General features: G+C 51.9%; 1 protein-coding gene across 2 annotated transcripts in view; it reads right to left on the reverse strand.

The window, feature by feature from the left end:
- Positions 1-513: 513 nt before the first annotated feature.
- The window catches only part of RUNX2 (RUNX family transcription factor 2), a 287,069-nt gene continuing 266,656 nt past the window's right edge, over positions 514-20,926 (reverse strand). For both annotated transcript variants that reach the window (XM_075555013.1, XM_075555010.1), the window contains one exon: positions 514-1,839. In XM_075555013.1, coding sequence (XP_075411128.1) covers positions 1,253-1,839 — 587 coding nt within the window. In that variant the 3' untranslated portion in view covers positions 514-1,252. The remainder of the gene's footprint in view (positions 1,840-20,926) is intronic.

A 20,926-nucleotide genomic window follows, 5' to 3' on the forward strand; every position in this document is an offset into this window, starting at 1 on the left:
CTTTCAAACCACCAACTAAGGTTCTTTCAGCTGGGGAGGGGGCGAGGATCTTGTTTGTCTTGCTTACTACAGACATCGAAAGAGAAGGGCCCAGTCCTTGGATGAGGACCTCATGTTTGGAAAGTCAAGGGGCAGCCAGCCAGAGGAAGACCCTTGACAAGATGAAGGGACACAGTGGCTGTCACAGGGGATCACATGGCAGGGCGGGGAGAGTGGGGAGTGGCGCTATGTGACACCCAGTCCATAAAGGTCAGGGATGTGGGCAGCCCCCCTCACCCTTGGTCCCCACCCCGGCCCAGAGGAAGGGATGGGATGTCCAATGCAAAGAGCTCTGGGGGTCTTGAGGAAGAGCTATGAGCTGTGAGCATCTTAAGCACCGTCATTCTCCATCAGAATATGAAACGGTGTCCCTATGACTCAGAGTCCCCAGGGCTGAGGCAGAGGACTCAGAGCCAAAGCACTAGCCCCCAAAGAAAGGAGCAGGCTGACGCCCCCAAAGTAGAAGCACTCATTTATTGGTGATAAGAAATACCTTCTCACTCGGAAGTAAGCCTTAAATACCCCCTTCCTCCAAACGCATCAGTGTTTTCTTTTTCACTTCTCCATTTGCCAAACTTCTTGAAATGTGGTTTTCATGAGAAAAAAAACTTATGTTCACAAGGACTTTTGTTTTGTTTTGTTTTAAAGCGGGTGGGGGGGTGGGGGGCGGGACATAAATGTGTAAAAGTCACGAGGGATCAGACCCGCCATGAGCAACGCAGTAGAAGAAAGCAGGCCACCCTTGAACGCACTGTTGCTTTAAGCTCTCTTTGCATTGGTCCAGGGTCCCTCAGCAGTACTCAGACAGCACTCACTGCGATGCGGGAGAGTGGCTCTGCGGAGCGCTTTTCCAAGGCTCTTACCCGGACCTTCCTGGGACGCTTTTCTTAGCAGAAGCCTAAGACTTTATGCCAAGCAAAAGGCCATTTGACGGGCCAGTTGCTGAGACAGGCAGAGGGGAAGGGTCGAGAACCCGAAAAACCCACCAGTTCAGACTCTAGCATGGGCGCTGAAATGTGAGGGGCTACATTTCGCTGGAGACGGGGTGGGGTAGGGTGGGGTAGGGTGGAGTAGCTGTGTAAGCCCCTCTCCTGCTGGGTTTGCCAAACTCCTGGGTTGCCAGGTGCGCTGGGGATCCCGTCACCTAGCAGGGTTCAGAGGGGCGCACCCGCACCGTCGCCAGCACCAGTGACCTGGCGTCGCCCAAGGTCTTCTAGTTGGCATCTGGAGCATCGGGCAGCGGCTGGGACTGAGGCCCCAGGGACGAAGCCAGCTTGGTCAGAGCCCTCGCTATGACATCCAGGTGGCCGTTCATGGTGCGCAGCTCCACCAGGATGTCGCCAACATTGGCTTCCAAGCTTGCAGCAGCCTGGGACTGCGCACAGGGCGGCGGAGAGGCACCTGAGTCCTTGGCGCCCTCCTCCCTGCCAGCGCCACCAGGCCGCTGGGTGGATGCCAGGAGGGGTGGCAGCCGCTCCCGCTCATCCCCACGGACTCCGGGAGGAGTGGCCGAGGGGCCACTGGGTAGCCAGTCTGCAAGGCGTGGGGGCGCCTCTGGGGAGGAGGCCACTACCAAGTACAGGCCCTGGCGCCTGGGGGCACTGGAGCAGGGAGGCGGCGCAGCTGCGGGGAGCGGCGGCAGCAGCGGAGGCAACACGCCTGGTCCTGGGGAAAAGGACGGGCCCCCGTGCTCGCAGGAGGAGGATGGAGACGGCAGGGCGGCCGTGGAGGGGCCTGGCTCTTCGGAGGACAAGAACAGGGTGGTTGGAGACTGGGAGTCCAAGGTACTGGGCTCTGAATCTGTCAAGAAGAAGAAATGAGAAAGCGTCACTCGGACACGATTGTCCACTACACAGTCCAGATGTGTGTTGGACACCCGATGAAACAAGTGATGCCACAGATCCCAAACTCACTGAAGTGGCGCCAGTGTCCAGTCGGTCGCTTCCACCTACTCTGTCCTCCAAGCTGAACAGCCAGCCGCCCTGGTGGGTTTCCGAGGCTGAAACTCAACAGGAGCAGAAAGCCTCATCCTTCTCCTGCCCGGGGGTTGGTGAGTTCCACCTGTGGTCAGCAGCCCAACATTGAACCCATGGCCACAAGAAGGTTTCCTACGGCCTCAGCTTTGGTGGTGCCGTGGTCAAGAGGCCAGCGCGAACAAGTGGGGCCATCAGAGATAAGACCTCTGATGTGCGCCCATAAAAGTTTCCACCTGGAAGACCCCACTGAGCAGCGGGGCTGTTACTGTGAATTGGAGTATGTCGCAGCGTGCCCCCTGAGTCTGCACTCTAGAACAGACCATGGTTTGCACCCCTGGGAACCCTGGGCATCTCCAGAACGGAGTGGCGAGGTTGTGGGGCCAAGCGTAGGCGCTCAGAGGCAGGGTGGTCAGCAAGGCCAGGGTGAGCGCCAGAAGGCATGGGTTACATGAGGACTTGCTCTTTCAAGGTTGGTGTGAACACCCAGAGGGAGCGCCCTGCCAGGGGCCCGGCTTGCAGTCTAGCTGCAGACAACCTTACAGAGGGCACCATGGGAAGACTGGAAAAGAAAGCCCTTGCCCATGACCCTGATCGAGTTACACTGATGGCTCCTCGGACCGCGGCCGCCAGAGTAAAGCCAGGCTCTCCGTGGGAAGGTGAAAAAGTCCAGGGCCAGGAGCCAAAGGGCCTTAGTTCTCATTCTTGCTCTGCCTGCCAGATACTTGCTGGGAGCGGGACCTTGGGCCTCTCTGGCTCCTCCTCGGGGACTCGGTTTCCGTTTTCTACCAGCAAAATCAAGGCTGAGCCCAGTAATCTGCAGAGAATCTGCCAGGACTAAGCCATCTATCTGCCTTCAAAGGTCTCCCGATTGAAACGTCCCACCGAGTTCTTGGGCGAGGCTGGGAGGCGGGGTGCCTGGCTGAGAGACCTGGAAGCCCTTGATAAGCACCATGTTTGCTACCCTTTCCTCATAATCCCTTGAGCCTCCAGGTGGAAAGTGGGCGGTAGCTCTTCGCCACTGAGAAAGGTAACAAGGTTTACCCTCCTCACTTCAAAGGCTCCAAATCGAAGCGGGCCACGCTAACCCAACCACCGGCTTGGCCACTTGGCAGTTCACTGCGTTTGGGGGAAAGAGTCCGTACTCACTCTGGAAGCAGTTCTGAGTTTTCTGGAGCTCTCCCGATTCCCCTGAAAGTGTCTGCCCCTGGCTTTCTCCATCGTCCGTTTGGGTGCCTACCCTCTGCCCCACCCTTTGGAGAAGTCAGGCCTCTCAAAAGCCAGAACTTGCCGGAGTTACTTCAGTGTTTTCCCTTGAGGAGGACAACGGAATGAAAGACCCTGGGTGTGAGCACGTGTCCTCTCGCCAGGTCACCAGGCATCGCCATCAAGCGGCTCCATCCTTTGGTGTCTGGCTAAGATCCAGAGAGGCTCCAGTCTGCTGTGCCCTCATCTGTCCTGACTTCAGCACCCAAGAAGGTTCTCACAGGGTCACGGGCCCCCAAGGTCCAAACGTTCTGTTGGTGAGGTGGAGAAGGATGTCTGACCGGCAGGGCCCTTCATGTCAGAAGAGAAGTCACCTATCTGCCCAAGAACTTTCCTGAGAGAAATTCCATGGGCACTTCCTGCTGTTGACTTTTACAGAACTGTAAAAGTCCTCAACAAAACTGAATGTCTGTGATCATCTCTTCTAAACCATGAACCTCAGATGTACACTGTGAGATGAGACCTTTGAAAAAGAAAACCCACCAACTCTCTGCTCTGGTTTTTGCTGAGATGGTGCTAAGCATCACACGCCCAACTCTTGTAGCAGACAACCATACGCCAGCCTCAACTCACTGCCTTTGAGTCAATGCCGATTAAAAGCGACCCTTTAGGACACGGTAGAATTGTCCCTGTGGGCTTCTGAGACTGTATCTGTTTACAGGAGCAGATAGCCCTGTCTCTCTCCCACAGAGCGGCTGGTGGTTTTGAACTGCAGACTTTGCAGATCCCAGCCCAACATGTAACCACTACATCACCACGTTTCCCTTGTATCAGACAAGAGATCTCTCTATTAAATCCAATAGTAGTCTACCATAAATGTTACATGGGAACTGCACAGAGGCAAGCACACAGAATGTTCTAGGGTAGTGAGTCTCAAACTGTAATGTATGTGCCTAGCAGCCCCCTTTGGACCGTGGTAAAGCAAAGTTTATGCTTTAGCAGGTCTGGCATAGGGCCTGAGGTTCTGCGTTTGTACAAAGTTTCCAGGTCATACTGATGATGCTAGCCTGAGAACCACCTGCAGGGTAGTGACGCTATAGGCCAAGTACACAAGCTTGGCAATAAAACAAAGGGCTGCTGCTGATGGGAACTATGCGGGAAGATGCAACTAGGAAGCCTCGCGTGATCATGAAGACAGTATCGAGAGATGTCCTCATCGTCATCCCTTGGGCTATCTTCAAGGTCATTATCGAGCTGCTGTTTGGGGCATCCTTTATTTGATTAGGGTGTCCTGGTGGGCTGCTAACTGCGAGGTCAGGGTTTGAAACCACCAGCGGGCTCCATGGGAGAAAGATGAGCCTTTCTAGTCCCAGAGTGACAGTCTCGCAAACCCACGGGGGCATTTCTACCCTGTCCTTAGGATTGCAATGAGTCAGAATGGCCTCAATGGCAGGGCGTTGGCTTTGGGGTTTTATTTTAGCTGGCATCCTCTCAGAGGTGGCCATTTTCATCTCCTTTCCACAGACGAGGAAGCTAAAGCACAGATAGGTTAGAAGGCATCTTTGCTATAGCTGGATCTAGCACGTAAGCTATGGAGATGGAGGTTGGTGACAGGGATTTCTTGCTTAGCAACTTGACAACTGTTAGAGCCTGAGCATCCTCTCTCCTGGCCATCCATTCAAGTTCTAAACCACTCAAGGGATCAGTTATCAGGCATCAAAGAACAAAAACCATATCCTTGTGTGCTCACCTCCATGATATGATCAGTGAAGACGAATGGGTACATACGCAAATGTGGTGAAGAAAGCTGATGGTGCCCGGCTATCAAAAGATATAGCATCTGGGTTCTTAAAGGCCTTAAGGTAAACAAGTGGACATCTAGCTCAGAAGCAACAAAGCCCACATGGAAGAAGCACACCAGCCTGTGTGATCATGAGGTGTCGAAGAGATCAGAAAAATATCATCAGAAAAATAATCTAATCATAGTGACTAAAGGGGGAGGGGTGTGGAATGGAGACTCAAAGCCCATTTGTAGGCCACTGGACATCTCCTTACAGAAGGGTCTTGGGAGGAGACGAGCCACTCAGGGTGCGATGCAGCAAGATGAAGCATACAACTTTCCTGTAGTTCCTAAATGCTTCCTCCTCCCCCACTATCATAATCCCAAATCTACCTTACAAATCTGGCTAGACCAGAGGATGTACACTGGTACAGATAGGAACTGTAAAAACAAAGGGATTCCAGGGCGGATGATCCCTTCAGGACCAGTGGTGTGAGTGGCGATACTGGGAGGGTAGAGGGAAGGTGGGTTGGAAAGGGGGAACCGATTATAAGGATCTACATGTGACCTCCTCCCTGGAGGACGAACAACAGAAAAGTAGGTGAAGGGAGAGACGTCGGACAGTGCAAGATATGACAAAATAATAATTTATAAATTATCAAGGGTTCATGAGGGAAGGGAGAGCGGGGAGGGAGGGGAAAAAATGAGAAGCTGATGCCAGGGGCTTAGGTGGAGAGCAAATGTTTTGAGAATGATGAGGGCAATGAATGTACAAATGTGCTTTACACAATTGATGTATGTATGGATTGTGATAAGAGTTGTATGAGCCCCTAATAAAATGATTAAAAAATAAAATATTTTTTAAAAGAGTTGTACAATCCCCTAATTAAAAAAACGGTTCTAAACCACTCAGTCACAAATCTACAGAAGACCTGCCGTATGCCAGGTGCCATACAGGGCTCTGGAGAAAAATCTAAACCAGATGGAGGGCCCATCCTGAAGTAGCAGACAGGGTCCACTGTGTGTCCACAGAGGTAGTACGAGGAGATGCAGGCCTAGCGTCCTGCCCTCACCAGCTTCATCTCCTTCCCTTCAGCACAGGTCATCAGCCTGGTAGGGCTCAGGCTTTCCCAGAAGATGCCAGGGTGCTATCTAAGGGAACCTGCTGTTCATTTCCAAGGAAATTCATTTCCAAGGAAGCCTTCTGACCATCCCTCCTAGAACATGCCCCACACCCTCAGCAGTCATCCCTGCCTCAGTAAAGGCCCACTGTGGCCTTCTACTTAAGCAGCCAACCACCCAGGACCAATTCTTAATTCTATTCTTCCCCTCACCAGGTCCAACAGGCCAGCATTCGTTGTTGGCCTTGCCTTTAACACATGAGGGAGGCTTCAAAAAGTTCCTGGGAAACTGGAATGAAAAGATAGCTGAATTGTATAACCAATGTTTTGAAACCTCCTCATCAACTCAAGATCTAATCACTTTTCTGTAGCTCTAGACAGTGACCTAGCTGTGGATGCCTGAGACCAGAAACCAGGATCCCCTAAGCTCAAGCGGGTGTTTTCTCTACCACCCCTAAATGTCTACTACATTTAAATGAGTTGTTGAGAACCGTCCCCTCGCCAGGCAGCCCCACTCTGTACCACTCTCTGTTCCTTGCCCCGAGGAAATCTTCTGGACCCTTTCCTTTTTCTCCTTTTTGATACTAGGAAATAATAGTGAATTGTATCCTTAATTCATTCAACAAATATTTATTGAGCATGTACAATATGTCAAGCACCATGCTTCGTGATGTGAGAACCACACCCAGGTCTTGCCCTCAGCGTGGGGGCAAATAATAATCACATAGCTGCACAAACAAATGTGTAATTGCTCCCGTGAGACAAGCTCCCTGCTACAAGCATCTCTCACAGAAAGGTTTGCCCCAGTCCAGGGGAGTTTTCACCGAGGAAATGATGTCAGCAGAGTTTCGAAGGATGAGTAGTTCACAAGGGAGGGAGGGGAGTGTGCCAAAGCATGAGGAAGGGAAGCCTGGGAAGGTTTCAAATATGTGGGACTCAGATGAGCTCCCCTGCCCACCCCCCAAAAAACCCCCAACTCAAACTCAATGCCTTTAAGTCAATTCTAATGCACAGGAACCCAGTAAGACAGGGTAGAATTGTCCCTGTGGGTTTCTGAGGCTGTAACTTTTTACCAGAGTAGAAAGCCTTATTGTTCTCCCGATGATCAGCTGGTAGTTTCAAACTGCTGACCTTGTGGTTAGCAGCCCAGTGCTTAACCACTATGCCATCGGGGCTCCTCGGAAGAGGCTAGGGTAGCAAGAATGGAGGGAGTTAGGGGAAGGACACAGGAGGTGAGATGAGGCTCAAGAGAAGAGCAGGGACAGGGCTGCAGCTGTCCCTCTGTGCCCCTCTTTAGCTGCACACACACACCCCACTTACAATAAAAATCAGATTTTCCAGTCTCTTTGAACCAACTGGAACCATGTGACGAGAGTATAAAGCCGGGGACGCCAAAAGACTTGCTGTCGCAATTCCTCCTGCCTGAGGCCTAGGACTTGGCTGTGACGGCTGGCACCCAGGCAGCCGTGCTACTGAGCCATCCGAGGGAACTCTCTGCTGAGGACGTGACAGCAGACAACCAGAAGGGTCCTAGGGATGGGATGACTCCGGAATGAATGGTGCCAATGACAGTAAGTCCAACTCCCAACCCTTCCTACAAGAAAAGAAGATCGTAGCTGGTCGCATCCCTGTTACTTTGGGTTTCCTCTCACTCACAGTCGGGGGCCCTCGTGGTACAGTGCTTCTGCGCTGAGCTGCTATCTGCGAAGTCAGCAGTTCGAAACTACAAGCCAAGGGAGAAAGACAGGACATTCCTTCTACTCCCAGAAAGAGTGACAGTCGCAGGAACCCACAGGGGAAGTTCTATAGGGTCACTGTAGGGTCGACACTGCCTCAAGGGCAGTGAGGTTGTTGTGGGTTTTTTGGTGGCGGATCACTCACAGTCCATTGGGTCACTGGGAGTCAGAATTGGCTCTGTGGCAGTTTTGTTTGTTTTCATCACTCACAGGGGTCCCTGGGCTGTGCAGGCAGCTAACACTCTTGGGCTGTTGACTGAAAGGTTGGAGGTTCAGGTCCACACAGAGCTACCTCAGAAGAAAGGCCTGGCCCTCCAGTTTGGGGAAAGCAGCCCCTGAACACGCTCTGAAGCACAATTCTGTAGCAACACACATGGGACACGGTGAGCCAACTCCGTGGTAACCGGTTGGGTTCATTTTACTGTCACTCACAGCTAATCCATCTCCTGATACACGCAGCCATGTTGGACTCATGAAAAAGCCCTGCCAATGTTCTAAAAGGAATCCCAAGTTCGGGAAAGGTTTTCAATGGCAGGAGGGAGAGGGAGGCATGACCAGGTTTGTATTGTGAAAAGTTAACTTGGCTGCTGTTGGGAAAGGGGGTGTGGGGGGGGGGGGAGCAGACAGAGGGGGAACCAGGAGCTCAGTTAGGAAGTTTCAGGCAAGACATAAAATGACAGTGACTTATGCTCGGGTGGTGGGTGGCTCTTGAGAGGCAGACAGGTTGACAGAGATTCTAGAGACAGGTAGGAGACGGGAGCAGTGGGAACTACTTTAGAATGACACGTGGGCTTGAGGAGAGGGCATCAGAGGGGCATGGGCCCCACCTGGCTACTGCCACAGGGTGCATTTCCAGAAACCCTGTCTCCAGGAGAATTCTCCCTTTCTTGTTCTCCTGAGTCAGGGGGGCCCCTTCCCAGTCCACACCCAGCCCTCCAGCTCATCTCGCCTCTGGCATACCAACCAGAGGCAGCCTGGAATGTTGTTCCCAGAAGCACAGAGGGAGGAGACACGAGTGGCCTGGTGGGACTTGAGGAGGAGAGGACTGAAGGAGAAGCAACATCTCCCAGGCCTGCAGCCGGGCCCTTGCCTTTGATGGTCAGACTTGGCTGTGTTTGCTTGGTGCCTGCTGTCTTCGGGAGGCCGGTGCACAGAAGGGAGGGCAGAGTCTCTCATGAACTCAGCCCCATTGTATGCACTTCTTTCATTTTCCAGAACAGCCTGGGACCCACAGGGTAATCTTCTGGTTTTAAGACCTGGTGACTCAAGTCTACAAATACCTCTGACTCAATCGGCTCTCAAGTTCTCACCAGGCATCTTCCAAGGCACATGGCTCAGCAAGAGAGCTGGAACTAGCTCAGCTCTGCAGGGGGGATACGGGCTGGTGTCTCTGGTTGAGGGTCTGGGGAAGGAGGGGATGGGAAGAGCTAGTTGCACGGGAGGCAGCAGGAGTCCTGACTTCACCCAATCTTAACCAAAAGGGCCAACGTGTATCCAGTGCTTGTGTCGAGCCTCACATGCAGTTACCTCGTCTAACTTTCACGGCAAACAGTGAGGTGGATATGGTTATTAACCCTGTCTTACCAGAGAGGGAAAAAGATGAGATTATATACTCCCTTAAAAGGTTACAGTCTTGGACACCCCCCGGGGCAGCTCTTCCAGACCCTGCAGGGTTGCTCTGAGTGAGCATCGGCTCCATTGGGGAGAATAAGAAGCCTCAAGCACCCTGCTCACAGTTTCAGAGCCGCGAAGGAGCAGAAGTGGAGTATGAACCGAGACTGCAGATGGATGCCCAAGCATTCCTAGGTGAAAGAGAACCTGCTCTTGCCATCGTTTTTACAGGCACAGGAGGAGGGGTCAGGAAGGGAGGGCATTTGAAGAGTGTCCGCCACATGCCAGGCCAGTGGTTCGCCATCTGGGCTGCATATTGAAATCACCCAGGAAGTTTCTGTAAACATGACGGATGGCCCTGACCAACAAAAATCAATCTTTGGTGCCTTAGCATGCTGCTTTAAAAGCACCTACCTTCCTCTCCCTCCAAAATAGAGAGAGAGAGAGAGAGAGAGAGAGAGAGAGAGAGAGAGAGAGAGAGAAAGAAGAAGAAGAAGAAGAAGAAGAAGAAGAAGAAGAAGAAGAAGGAGGAGGAGGAGGAGGAGGAGGAGGAGGAGGAGGAGGAGGAGGAGGAGGAGGAGGAGGAAGGAAGGCAGGGAGAAAGAAAAGAGACAACAATCATCGTCATCAAGCTGATTCTCATGTGACTCCCCCACATGTTACAGAGCAGAACGGAACCGTAATCTTCTTGCAAGCAAACCACCAGGCCTTTCTACTGCAGCATGGCTGTGTGGGTCCAGACTGCTACCCTGGGGTCACCGGCCCAGCACAAACCCTTTGCACCACCCAGGGACCCAAAGCTTCCCAGGGGATTGCAATAGGCAGCCAAATCTTGATCTGCACCAGGCCAACTCCAAAGCTGTGCTCACGCAGGCTGATTCCATTCTCTCTCACTTTGGGGTCACTTCGATTTTCCGAGTGTCTGCAAACCCTTTCAACAGAAGTTTCTGTTGCTGTTTGCATCACTGTTGTTCAGGTTCAAATGCCCGATAGGCCAGCAGCCTGAGGATAGGGTAGGCTGGTCCAGGACCACTGACAGGGGCTGTGTCCTTGGCTTCATCCAAGCTCTGCCACAGCCAATGGGCTGGGTCTTCCCAGGAGATTCCCTGGAGCCCTGGAAGATAATGCCTTCTGGCTCTCAAAGGTAGAATATTGCCCATCTTCTATCTGCCTGCTCCCAGGGGAGTGAGAGGACCTAGCCCTGGGGAAGTCCTTGGTCTCTGTTTTCACTGTTAGCAATTTCTCGACCAGTGGCACTGGGCAAATTATCCCTTATGTACTCCCATGCAAGCCATCCAGCCTCCAATTTCCTGGTGACGGAGTATCAAGCTAATGAGGGGTGGCCATCATTAATTGTGTTGATACCAGGTGAAGGGCAGCCAAACCATGGACTTGGGGCAAGCCAGAGCCCTCTTGGCCAGGGCCTTTACAGATGGGAAAAGCGGGGTAGCACTTGGAGCACAGTTTTGTGTAAATACTTGGAAGAAGGTCTATGTATGACATTCCTGGGAATGTTCACAAAGCAGGGCTGGAGAAGAACAGATCCAATAAACTCTTGGTGAGAACATTATGAATCCGATGCATTAAACACACCTAGGGTGAGGGGTCCTTACCTCCCTGTCCTGGAGCTCAAACACAACTCCGTCTTCAAAGGCAGACCTGTTTCCAATCATCAGGGTGAAATGTTCTACAGCATTTTACTGAGATTGCCTGAGTACAGACTGAAAGCCAGCGCAGAAAAGGGCAGAGGCTGGTCCTTGTAGAATCACCATTAAACCGATCTTGTTCTCGCAAGCAGATTGAAGTCAACTTCCAAGTGTTTCACAGCCAGGCTGCTGGCTCTGCTGGGTCATGCCTTCCCCTCAGCACCACGGGCCACAGATACAAGGTTCAGATTATTGCGTTTGAAAGCCCCATGATCCTCAGCCAGGCTGCTGGCCAACCTAGCCCATCCTCATTCACTCGGCTCCAACTCTATCTTGTATGAACCAGGCACAGTCCCACCCCAGAACCTTTGAACTTGCTAGTCCCTCTGCCTGAAAGGCTCTTCCTTCAGACATCTGCTTGATTCATTCATTTTCCTATTTCCACTTAGGCTCCAAGCAACCTCCTCAAAAGGCCTTTTCTGATCACCCTACTGAAAAAGTGCACCCCCATCTCACCCTGCCACATCAGCCTTTCTATCCCCCTTGAAGTTGCTGGGTGGTGAAAACCATTCATGGCTTGCCTGAAAGGTTCGTGGTTTGAATTTATCCAAAGGTGCCTTGGGAGAAAGGCATGGCAATTTGCCCCTCGGGGGGAAAAAAAACCGAAGAGCTCAGTTATGCTCTGTAATGCGTGATGTCACTCTGAGTCGGAAATCACTCAGTGGCAATGGGTTGGTTTTAAGGTTCACAGAGGGGTGTGCAATGGCTTAAAGGGTAACAAACTTGGCTACTAAGTCAAGTGATTTGAACTTGAACAGGCCACTGAGAGCCCTTCAGGGCTGTAAGCAGAAAGGCGATATGATTCTATTTGAATGTTTGAGAAATGGTTCTACCAGCCAGCCTGTGGAAGGGAAACTGAAGGGGTCCAGATGAGAAGGTAGAGGGTCGCCTGTAAAAGTAACTTCTTGGGCTTTGAATGCGCTGAAGGGGGATTGTCGCTGAAAGAAACCAGACAGTCCAAATCCACTGTCCTCCAGTCAATTCTGACTCATAGCCACAGATCAGATCAGTAGAACTACCTTGTAGTGTTTCTGACACCATAATCTGTGCGTGATTTGTGTTGTGGTGCTGGAGAAGAACATTGAAAGTACCGTGGATGCTAAAAAGACAAGCCAATCTGTCTCGGAAGCAGTATGGGCAGAGTGCTCCTTAGAGGCAGGGGTGGCAAGACGTTTAAGTACTTTGGACATGTGTTCAGCGTGCTTGGTAAAGTGGAGGGACAGCGAAAAGAGGAAGGGCTGACAGAGTGGCTGTAGCAGTGGGCTCACGCACAGGAATGACTGCGAGGACAGGACAGTGTTTCGTTCTGCTGCGCACAGTCTCGCGATGGGTTGGAGCTGACTCGATAGCACCTAGCATCAACCACAACAATGTGTTATGGAGGCAGACCACCACGTCTTTCTCCCACAGAGCTGCCCGTAGGCTTGAACCACTGCCCTTTCGGTTGGCAGCTGAGTACTTTAACTACTGTTCCACCAGGGCTCCTCTGAGTGAAGCCCCGCCAACCACTATTAGAAGACATTTTCCCCCCTCTGGGAGTGGATAAAGTTTCAGCAGAACAACAACCGCCTGACATCCTTTGGACAATACTGTGAATACTGGCCCCTGCCCTGGTCTGAGCTGGCCACCGTCAATGTTTCCTGCACCCGCATTCAATACAGGCTGGGGCTTGATGGGACTATTTGGGGAGCCCCGAGCCAAGCTTTTCTACTCAGGCAAGGTTCCACTGCCAATTGCTACGTGGGTTTCCCATGTAGGGTGTGAAAGGCTGCTCAATGTGTCTCTACGAGCACAGCTTTTGGGAAGGAGGTATGTGACCCACTGGAATATCCCACTGGAATTATTTGAAGCCATGTTTAGGCAACCTGTTTACTTTGGCATGGAGATTTTTTTATATAGGATGGGGGAAGAGAGAGAACCAGGAAAGTGATTCCAACACCATTACATGGGGGAAGAAAACGTCAAAATAGACGATGTTCCTTAGCCATGTCTCCAGCGTTGAACAATTCCCAAATCAACCCACTTGGTCCTTCCTCCTGGGGAGTTGCTCAACTTTGAACTTCTTGTTTTTAATGATGGGCTTTTTAAAAAAAAAAGAAAGAAAACTAAAAAGACTAAAATGACATGGCACAGTCCAGATCCTGCCGAAGCCAAGGTCTGCTGCCCGCCCGCCCGCCTGGAGGACAAGTTCACCAGCGGGGCCATCTCGCTTGTAAAAGACTGGGCCGTTTGATGCACTGGGTGGAAAGAGCCGGCGTTGTAAACAGACAGCATTTGAGCTTTAACAAGGCCAGGAAGCCCGGAGTACAGCCAGCTGGGTAGTCTGAACAGACCCAAGAATATTAGAAGCTAGGGTCACATGGAGCCAGGACGCCACCAGGAATGCAGGGAGGGGAGACAGTCTGGCGAGGGGCTGGGGGAACAACTGGAACCCCACGCTGCCAGGTCCACCATGAGTCAACAGGGCAGAGGGGCAGGGCCAGGACAGCCAGGCAGAGCGAACCAGCAGCTGTGGGCCCAACCACATCAGGCCGGGGCCACAGGGCCCTGGTCCACCACGAGTTCCTGGTCCTCTCACAGGAAGGAGTGTTGGACACGGCAGGTGGACACGCACACATCCTCTGCCCATCCCCAGCCCTAGAGACTCATAGGCCTCTGTGCTGGGCTCTGCTCGAGGATGCCCCTTTGCTCAGCCCTGCTCCCACGGTGACGAAGTACACAGTAGAACACCCCTTTAGGTTTGGAGGGAGAGGACTTGGCTCCATTTTCCAAAGCAAGAAGCAAGGAGGTTTTTTGACAAGGATGTCCAGTACGTTGGGAGCAGAGCAGGGGGTGACATGGGCATCCTGCAGGGCCCTGAATGCTTTCACGGAACCTAGAGGAGAAGCCCAGTCCTGAACATGCTTGGTAAATACCTGTTGGAGTCTCCCAGTGATACGGATAGTGCATGCTACATATCCAGAGGTACCACGGGAGCAAGGTCTGGTGATCTACTTTGAGGGGCAAAACAGCCATTGGAAACCCTTAGGAGCAGCTGTTCTCAACCTGTGCGTTGTGACCCCTTTGGGGGTCAAACCACCTTTTCACAGGTGGTTCACAGGTCGCCCAATTCGTCACAGTAGCAAAATGACAGTGATGAAGTAGCAACGAGCATCATGTTATGGTTGGGGGTGGGGGGGTCACCACCACATGAGGAACTGTATGAAAGGGTCGCAGCATGAGGAAGGTCGAGAACCGCTGCTCAAGAGCACATCCAACTGTGACACGTGGGGAGCGCCCCTGAATCAGAGTCAACCAAACTCGCTGCCATCGAGGCAATGCTGACTCATCGGGCCCCCCTGTGGGTTTCCAAGACAGTTGTTGGGAAGCTTGCTTGGGACTGGGAAGCCCAGTCTTTCTCCCACGGAGCCGCTGGTGGTTTTGAACTGCCGACCACACGGATGGCAGCGCAACGCGTAACCATGACACCACCAGCGTCAACGGCAATTCGTGTTGTAAGTGCCTGTTAAAGGCATTATCTCCTTTCTTGCGCGCCCACTACCATCTGCTGCCTCTACTGTCCATTGCCACCTGACACCACGACACCCCCTGCCCTTGGAAGCAAACACTCCTGATGGCCAAGCCACACGTCACCAAAGTGAATTTCAACTCCCTGCCACCCCACGTGGCTGAGCAGAATGAACTGTCCCATGAGGGTCTCTTGGCTGTAATGTTTCAGAGAAGCAGCTGCCAGGCCTTCCTCCCAAGGAGCATCAGGGTGGGGTCCAACCACCCACCTTGTGGTTAGTGTTCAGCCACAGTACCCAGGGGGCTCCTAAAGGGCACGTTCTGATTCCAGAGCTTCCTCCGAGAATCCCTCCGTGGCCAGACTTCCCAGGCTCGCCACCATGTCTCCCCCTCAGGAAAGCTGTTCTAATTTGAGTTCGAAGCTTTCCTTTCCCTTCATTCCGCGCCGTCCCTCCTAATGATAACTCTTCGTGCCAGGCACAATTATACACAAAGCTCAAAGGAGCAGCCCCAGGGCTAAATTAGGCTCTGACCATCACAGGGAAAGATCCTGGACATCTCGCTTTACCCCAAAGGAAAGATGCTGATTCCCCGCGGAAAGGGGTGGGGGTGGGGGCAGACAAAAGCCAAAGAGACCGGAGAAGTCTTTGCAAAACAGAAAACTCTAGGACCAAGGGACAGACAGGCGCTGGCCCCAGCCACCAGGCCTTGAGGCCAATTCCACATCTCCAGCCAGGCCTGCAGGAAAAGGGCTTTGGTCACCCCTCCCCCCCCCTTTTAAAAATGCCCTCCAGGCTGACCCTACTACCTATGTGCTCACTCGCTGCAGGGGTAGCAGAGGGTGGAATGAGAGCATTAGCAAGGAATTTCCTGGCTTCTGTGAATTCTGCTCAAGGTCTGCCCATGAGTCAACATGATACACTAGCCACACATGATATAATTCGCCGTGGCTTCCCCGCCCTCCTGGGACACCAGGGAAAGCGTGTCCCTGAGGTGGGACTGGGAACCACAACCCAGAGGTCTCTCTTCCTGCCCAGTCTTCCTTCCCCACTGTCCCTGAGGATGCAGGGGGACCACACGAGCACCAATGTGACACAGGAGGCGAACATTCTCCCCAAGTCGCCCCTGTGCCTCCTCTCCTTGTGAAATGTAGCTCTTGGACATGAGTGTGCTGCTGAGCGTGTTTGGGGCTCTCACGGACAAGGAGGAGGTTGGGGTGGGGAATGAAGGAGAGAAGAGGGAGAGCGTTCTGAATTTCAATGTCCTGACCGATCTACCCTGGGTTTTTGAAGTTGAAGGCATAGTGGATCGATTGCAGTTTCCTAGGTAACCACTTTGACACACAGGACTGGCTCTCCCCTGCCCATAGCTCTACAACCAGTTTCTGCTGCTGATAAGAGTGTGGGGCTCCCCCAAAGGGTGGGGGGGGAAGTGCACGAATCTGACATTTTTCAAAAGACCCTGAGATTTGAAAATTATGTTCATCATGGTTTGGGGAGCCCTGATAGCATAGCGGTTACACATTGGGCTACAAACCACAGCAGTTTGAAACCCCACCAGCTGCTCCTCCGGAGACCGATGAGGCTTTCTGCTCCTGTAAAGAGTTACAGTCTCTGAAGCCCACAGGGGCAGTCCTCCCCGGTCCTCCACGGTCACCACGAGTCAGCATTGACTACGCCATGACAATGGGTCACCGTCGTTTAGCTGAATCAGCCTCGGGTCTGGGGCTCCGGTACCTAACTTTCTATATGGGACCCCAATCGGCCTAAGCAACTGGAAAGATGACAGGTGAAGGTTGGGGCCAAGGTCAACGAGTCTATTCTAAGAGAGGAGGAAGAATTTGGAAGAGAAAGGCAGGAATGGCGTACATCTTGAAGATCACCATCACTTCTGTAGAAGCAGGACGTGTTGCCCTGGTATGCTCTTCTCTAGGTTCTGAGCGACCAGGGAGACAGGTATTATCATGGGAGTGTCTTTGGAAGTGCTCTGCAAAGCATCAGATCCACTCGGGACCGCGCAGGGCTGCGCAGGCTGCCGTCTTTGGTGCACTCACGTCAGCACTTTGACACCAAAGAACAAGGAAGCATTTTAGCATATAAACCAGCTTCAGCCCTGGCAAACGTGGGAGTGAATCCTCTTCTCTTTCCACAGGCAGAAAGTGAGGGGCAAGTAAGGGGCCGAAGCCCTGATGAACACAGGTCGTTGTCAGATGCTGGAGAAGAAGGCCTGGTGGCGCAGTGCTTGACAGGCTCAGCTGGTAACCGGGAGGTCGGCGGTTCAAACCCACCAGCCACCCTGCGAGGTTGGCGGTTCAAACCCACCAGACATCCTACAGACAAATGCTGTGGCAGTCTGCTGCTGTAAAGATTTCCAGTCTTGGGAGCTTGGGGGGGCAGTTCTACTCTGCCCTACAGAGTCGCCGGGAGTCGGAACCAACTCTATGGCAATGCATTTGCTTGTGGTTTCTCGTCCATCCTGAAGTCACAATTGTACCGTTGGGTGTGACGGAATCAATTTCAGCTCAGCGTGAGACAGAGTAGACCTGCCCCACAGGGTGTTCTTGGCTGTCAGGTTTTTGGAAGCAGATTATCAGGTCTCTATTCCACTTAGCACTCAAGCCTTCAGTTAATCCATGCAGTGCCTCACCCATGGTGTGACCAGAGCCCCTTCAAAGTCAAGGACAGTGCTGAGCACAGAGCGTCCTTCGCCTCTTTTCCAGCCTGAGACTGTAAAGCTTGCTGAAGGGAGTCCAGCCTCATTTTCCTTCCAGCCTGAACAGCAGCAGCTGGACAGCCAGGTGCTGTGGACCACAGCTGGCCAGAGGTCAGGACATCTGCTCGCCCAGAGGCAGACTTTAACCTGGCACCCTGCGCCCCCCCACCCGCCTCCACAAACACCCCTGCCCCACCCCCCGCTCCCCCACCCCCCACCTGGCTACTGCGGTGCAGACTCTGTTCCTAAGTCTGCCATTCTGAGGTAAACCTATGGGAAATATTTTCCAGGGTTTTCTCAAGCAAGATGAAGAAGGGAATTTTCCTCAACCCCTCCCTTTCTATAATCCCCCTTTCCTTCTCCCTCTTCCCCACCCGCTCCCTCACTCCCTCGCTCACAAACACACAGGCACATTGTCTCCTGACCATCTCCAAGGACGACGACGACGCTTCAGTTTTTAGCCCGCAAGATGTTTTTGGAGCTGTTTCTTTTTTCACTTCCAAACCAAGAAAGTAAGCAAGAGCCTATAAGAAATATAAGAATAAAATGATGGAAAGGGAATAAAGTTATGTAATTCTTTGTGAACTGTTATTTTCATTTCAGAAATGATATCTATGAGCTTTTCCTTTCATAACTAGCCATTTAATTATCTTTTGCACATGGGGTTTTGGGGAAGAAAACATGTTAGTGTCGTTGTGGGGAAAGCTCCCGGAGCACATTAGTGTCCCGGTCCACATGTGTGTACATCTGTTTCATGCCACGAGTTGCAGGCTCCTCTTTCTCGGTCCTCCTTGACTTGCCTGTTTCCCTAGGTCCCTCCTTGCTTCTTGAGCTTTGTCTTCCGGTGAATGCTGCCGGTTAGCTTTGGATCCGTGGCTTGTTCTGAGTACCTGCTTCACAGGTGTTGTCTGTCCACTTTAGAGGCCTGTCTATTGTCTGGCTGGAAGGTGATCCTCAGAGGTGGGCACTGTTCCAGGTTTGAAGGGTGCCTAAGGGCCCTGGTGTTAGTGGTTGAGACCAGTCTCAATCAGACCTGTAAGTCTTGTCGTTTTTAATATTTTCATTGATGTTTACATCTTCTGTCCGGGACCTTCTGTTGTGAACCCAATCAGAGCAGTCAGTATTGCTAGTCAGGCCCTGTCTAGTTCTTCTGGCCTCGGCCTAGTAGAGGCCAGGGTTCACGTGATCGATTAGTCCTTTGGACGAAGTTTCCTTTGGTCTTTCATTTCCTTCACTCTCCTTTGCTCTGAACCGGGACATCAATGGCTACATCTGAGATGGCTGCACATGAGCTTTTAAGACACCAAAGTAGGATGGAGAACCTTGTTTGGGTGGGCTATGTTATGCCAGCTGATCTAGATGTCTCCTGACATTTAGCTTTGGCTCTTTGATTGTCAAGGTGTCACTGGCCATGGGGGAATGGCTCTCACAGAGCTAGGATCCTACCTGGAAGGAGATGCCCAGTGCTGGAGCCGGGCTTCTCCCGGGCAGTCTACTCTTGTTGACTGTCTTTGGAAACATATTCGTTGAAGACCCTGTGCTAGAGTTCCCCTACAGACATAAAGTGAGCAAAACAACACAGATCTTGCCCACAGGTGTCTAATGTACACATTGGTGACGTTTTAAGGACCGTGGATTAGGAAGCTAAGCAAGGAAAAAAGTATTGGGAATAAAAGTATTGTTGTAAAGTGGAATTCCGCTTAGTTGCCACGCACTTCCTGTAATTGTCTTCCCTGTGTCTTGCAGTCCCTTGGAACAAGCTCCATGGGCTATTGGGTCTTCAGAAAGCCTTGATGTAATTTCTTGGCTGCCTTTTCTTCCCCATGGTAAAATGATTTATCCTGCTTCTCCTGTTCTTCTTTTTAATATGACCAAAAGGACAGCAGTTCAAGACTGCCAATCACTCTGTGGGAATAAGACGAGGCACGGACTCCAGTCAAGAGCTACTATCACAGAAACCCACAGTGACAGTTCTACCATGCCCTAGAGCAGCGGTTCTCAACCTGTGGGTCTCGACCCCTTTGCGGGTCAAATGATCCTTTCACAGGAGCCACCTAAGACCACCGGAAAACACATATTTCCGATAGTCTTAGGAACCAAGACACCGCTCCTCTATCTGTCTCCAAGGTGGGTCCAGACTCATGTAGATATGCCCACAGACGAGTACCTGGTATGAAGACTGTTACCTATGCTACACCGTGCTTCAAGACAAAATTTCATTTCTTGGCATTAGAAATAAATATTTCACAATATACAATTACGTATTGTTTTAGTGATTAATCACAATGCTTTAATAATGTGCAGTTTGTAACAATGAAATACATCCTGCATAACAGAAATTTAAATGATGATTCATAACAGTAGCAAAATGACAGTGATGAAGTAGCAACGACAATAATGTGATGGTTGGTGTGTGTGTGGGGGTGGCACCACAACATGAGGACCTGTATGAAAGGGTCGCAGCATGAGGAAGGTTGAGCACCACTGCCCTAGAAGGTCAGCATAAGTCATCACTGACTTGATGGTCCTGAGAATGAAAGTTTCTTTGTGTTTGTCATATGCAGGATAAGATCGCTGAGTGGCACTAACTTAAGGCTGGCAGTGCAAACCCACCCGATGGTGCTGCACATGAAAGACCTGGTTATATGCTCCTATAAAGATCAACCGAACCCTCCCAGAGATCAGAGCAAGAGCGGCCCACGGAATTCTCTCAACATTCAAACACAGCTATTGTGCCAATGCCAATTCACAGTGGCCCTATGGATAAGGGTAGGATAGGATAGCGTAGGGTGGGGCAGGGCGGGGTGGGAGGAGCCGAGGGGAGAGGAGAGGACTGTCCCTGTGGAGTCCTGAGACTGTAACTCTCTACTAGGGCAGAAAGCAGAGGGGCAGCTATTGGTTTCAAAAGACCGGCCTTGTGGTTAGCAGCCTTCTCTAGGCTGTAAGTAGTTCCGGAAGCGGACTGCCACGTCTCTCTCCCACGGAGCAGCTGGTGGGTTAGAACCACCGACCTTTTAGCTAGAGCATCCTAACCCTTACTCTGCCACCAGGGCTCCTTGTTGACTCATCATGGGCCCCATAAAGGCCACAGTCCAGAAAACCCAATGGAGCAGTTCTGGGTAACCCCCAGGAGCCTCAGACAGGATCTGATCGCCCAGGAGAGCTGCTAGGTGTAGGGCCAGAGTCGCTGTGTCATGCAAATGGTCAGTTAACAGACTCCCTGAGCTGATTAAAAGGTTGAAAGAGAAAATAAAGGTCCTTGGAAACAAAGTCCTGAGGATTACACTTTTGAAAAGGCGCTGCTGAAAGCCTCTGGGAGTTTTCCTCTGATGCAAGCGGGTTGCCTTGGTGAGTCAGAGCGGACGCCATAGCAACCAGTGGTGCCTTTTCATAATCAAAGTCAGTGGCTGGAGAAGGGCCCTTTCCATCCTGGTATTTCCTCTGCAGCTCCTTCCTCCCTCTTTTGTCCTCCTCGATCTCTCACCTCTTCTTGACTGGACTCCAAATCCAAATGCCAGTCAGTTCTGGCTCACGG

Source organism: Tenrec ecaudatus, chromosome 7 (assembly GCF_050624435.1).
Source record: "Tenrec ecaudatus isolate mTenEca1 chromosome 7, mTenEca1.hap1, whole genome shotgun sequence".
Lineage (NCBI taxonomy): Eukaryota > Metazoa > Chordata > Mammalia > Afrosoricida > Tenrecidae > Tenrec > Tenrec ecaudatus.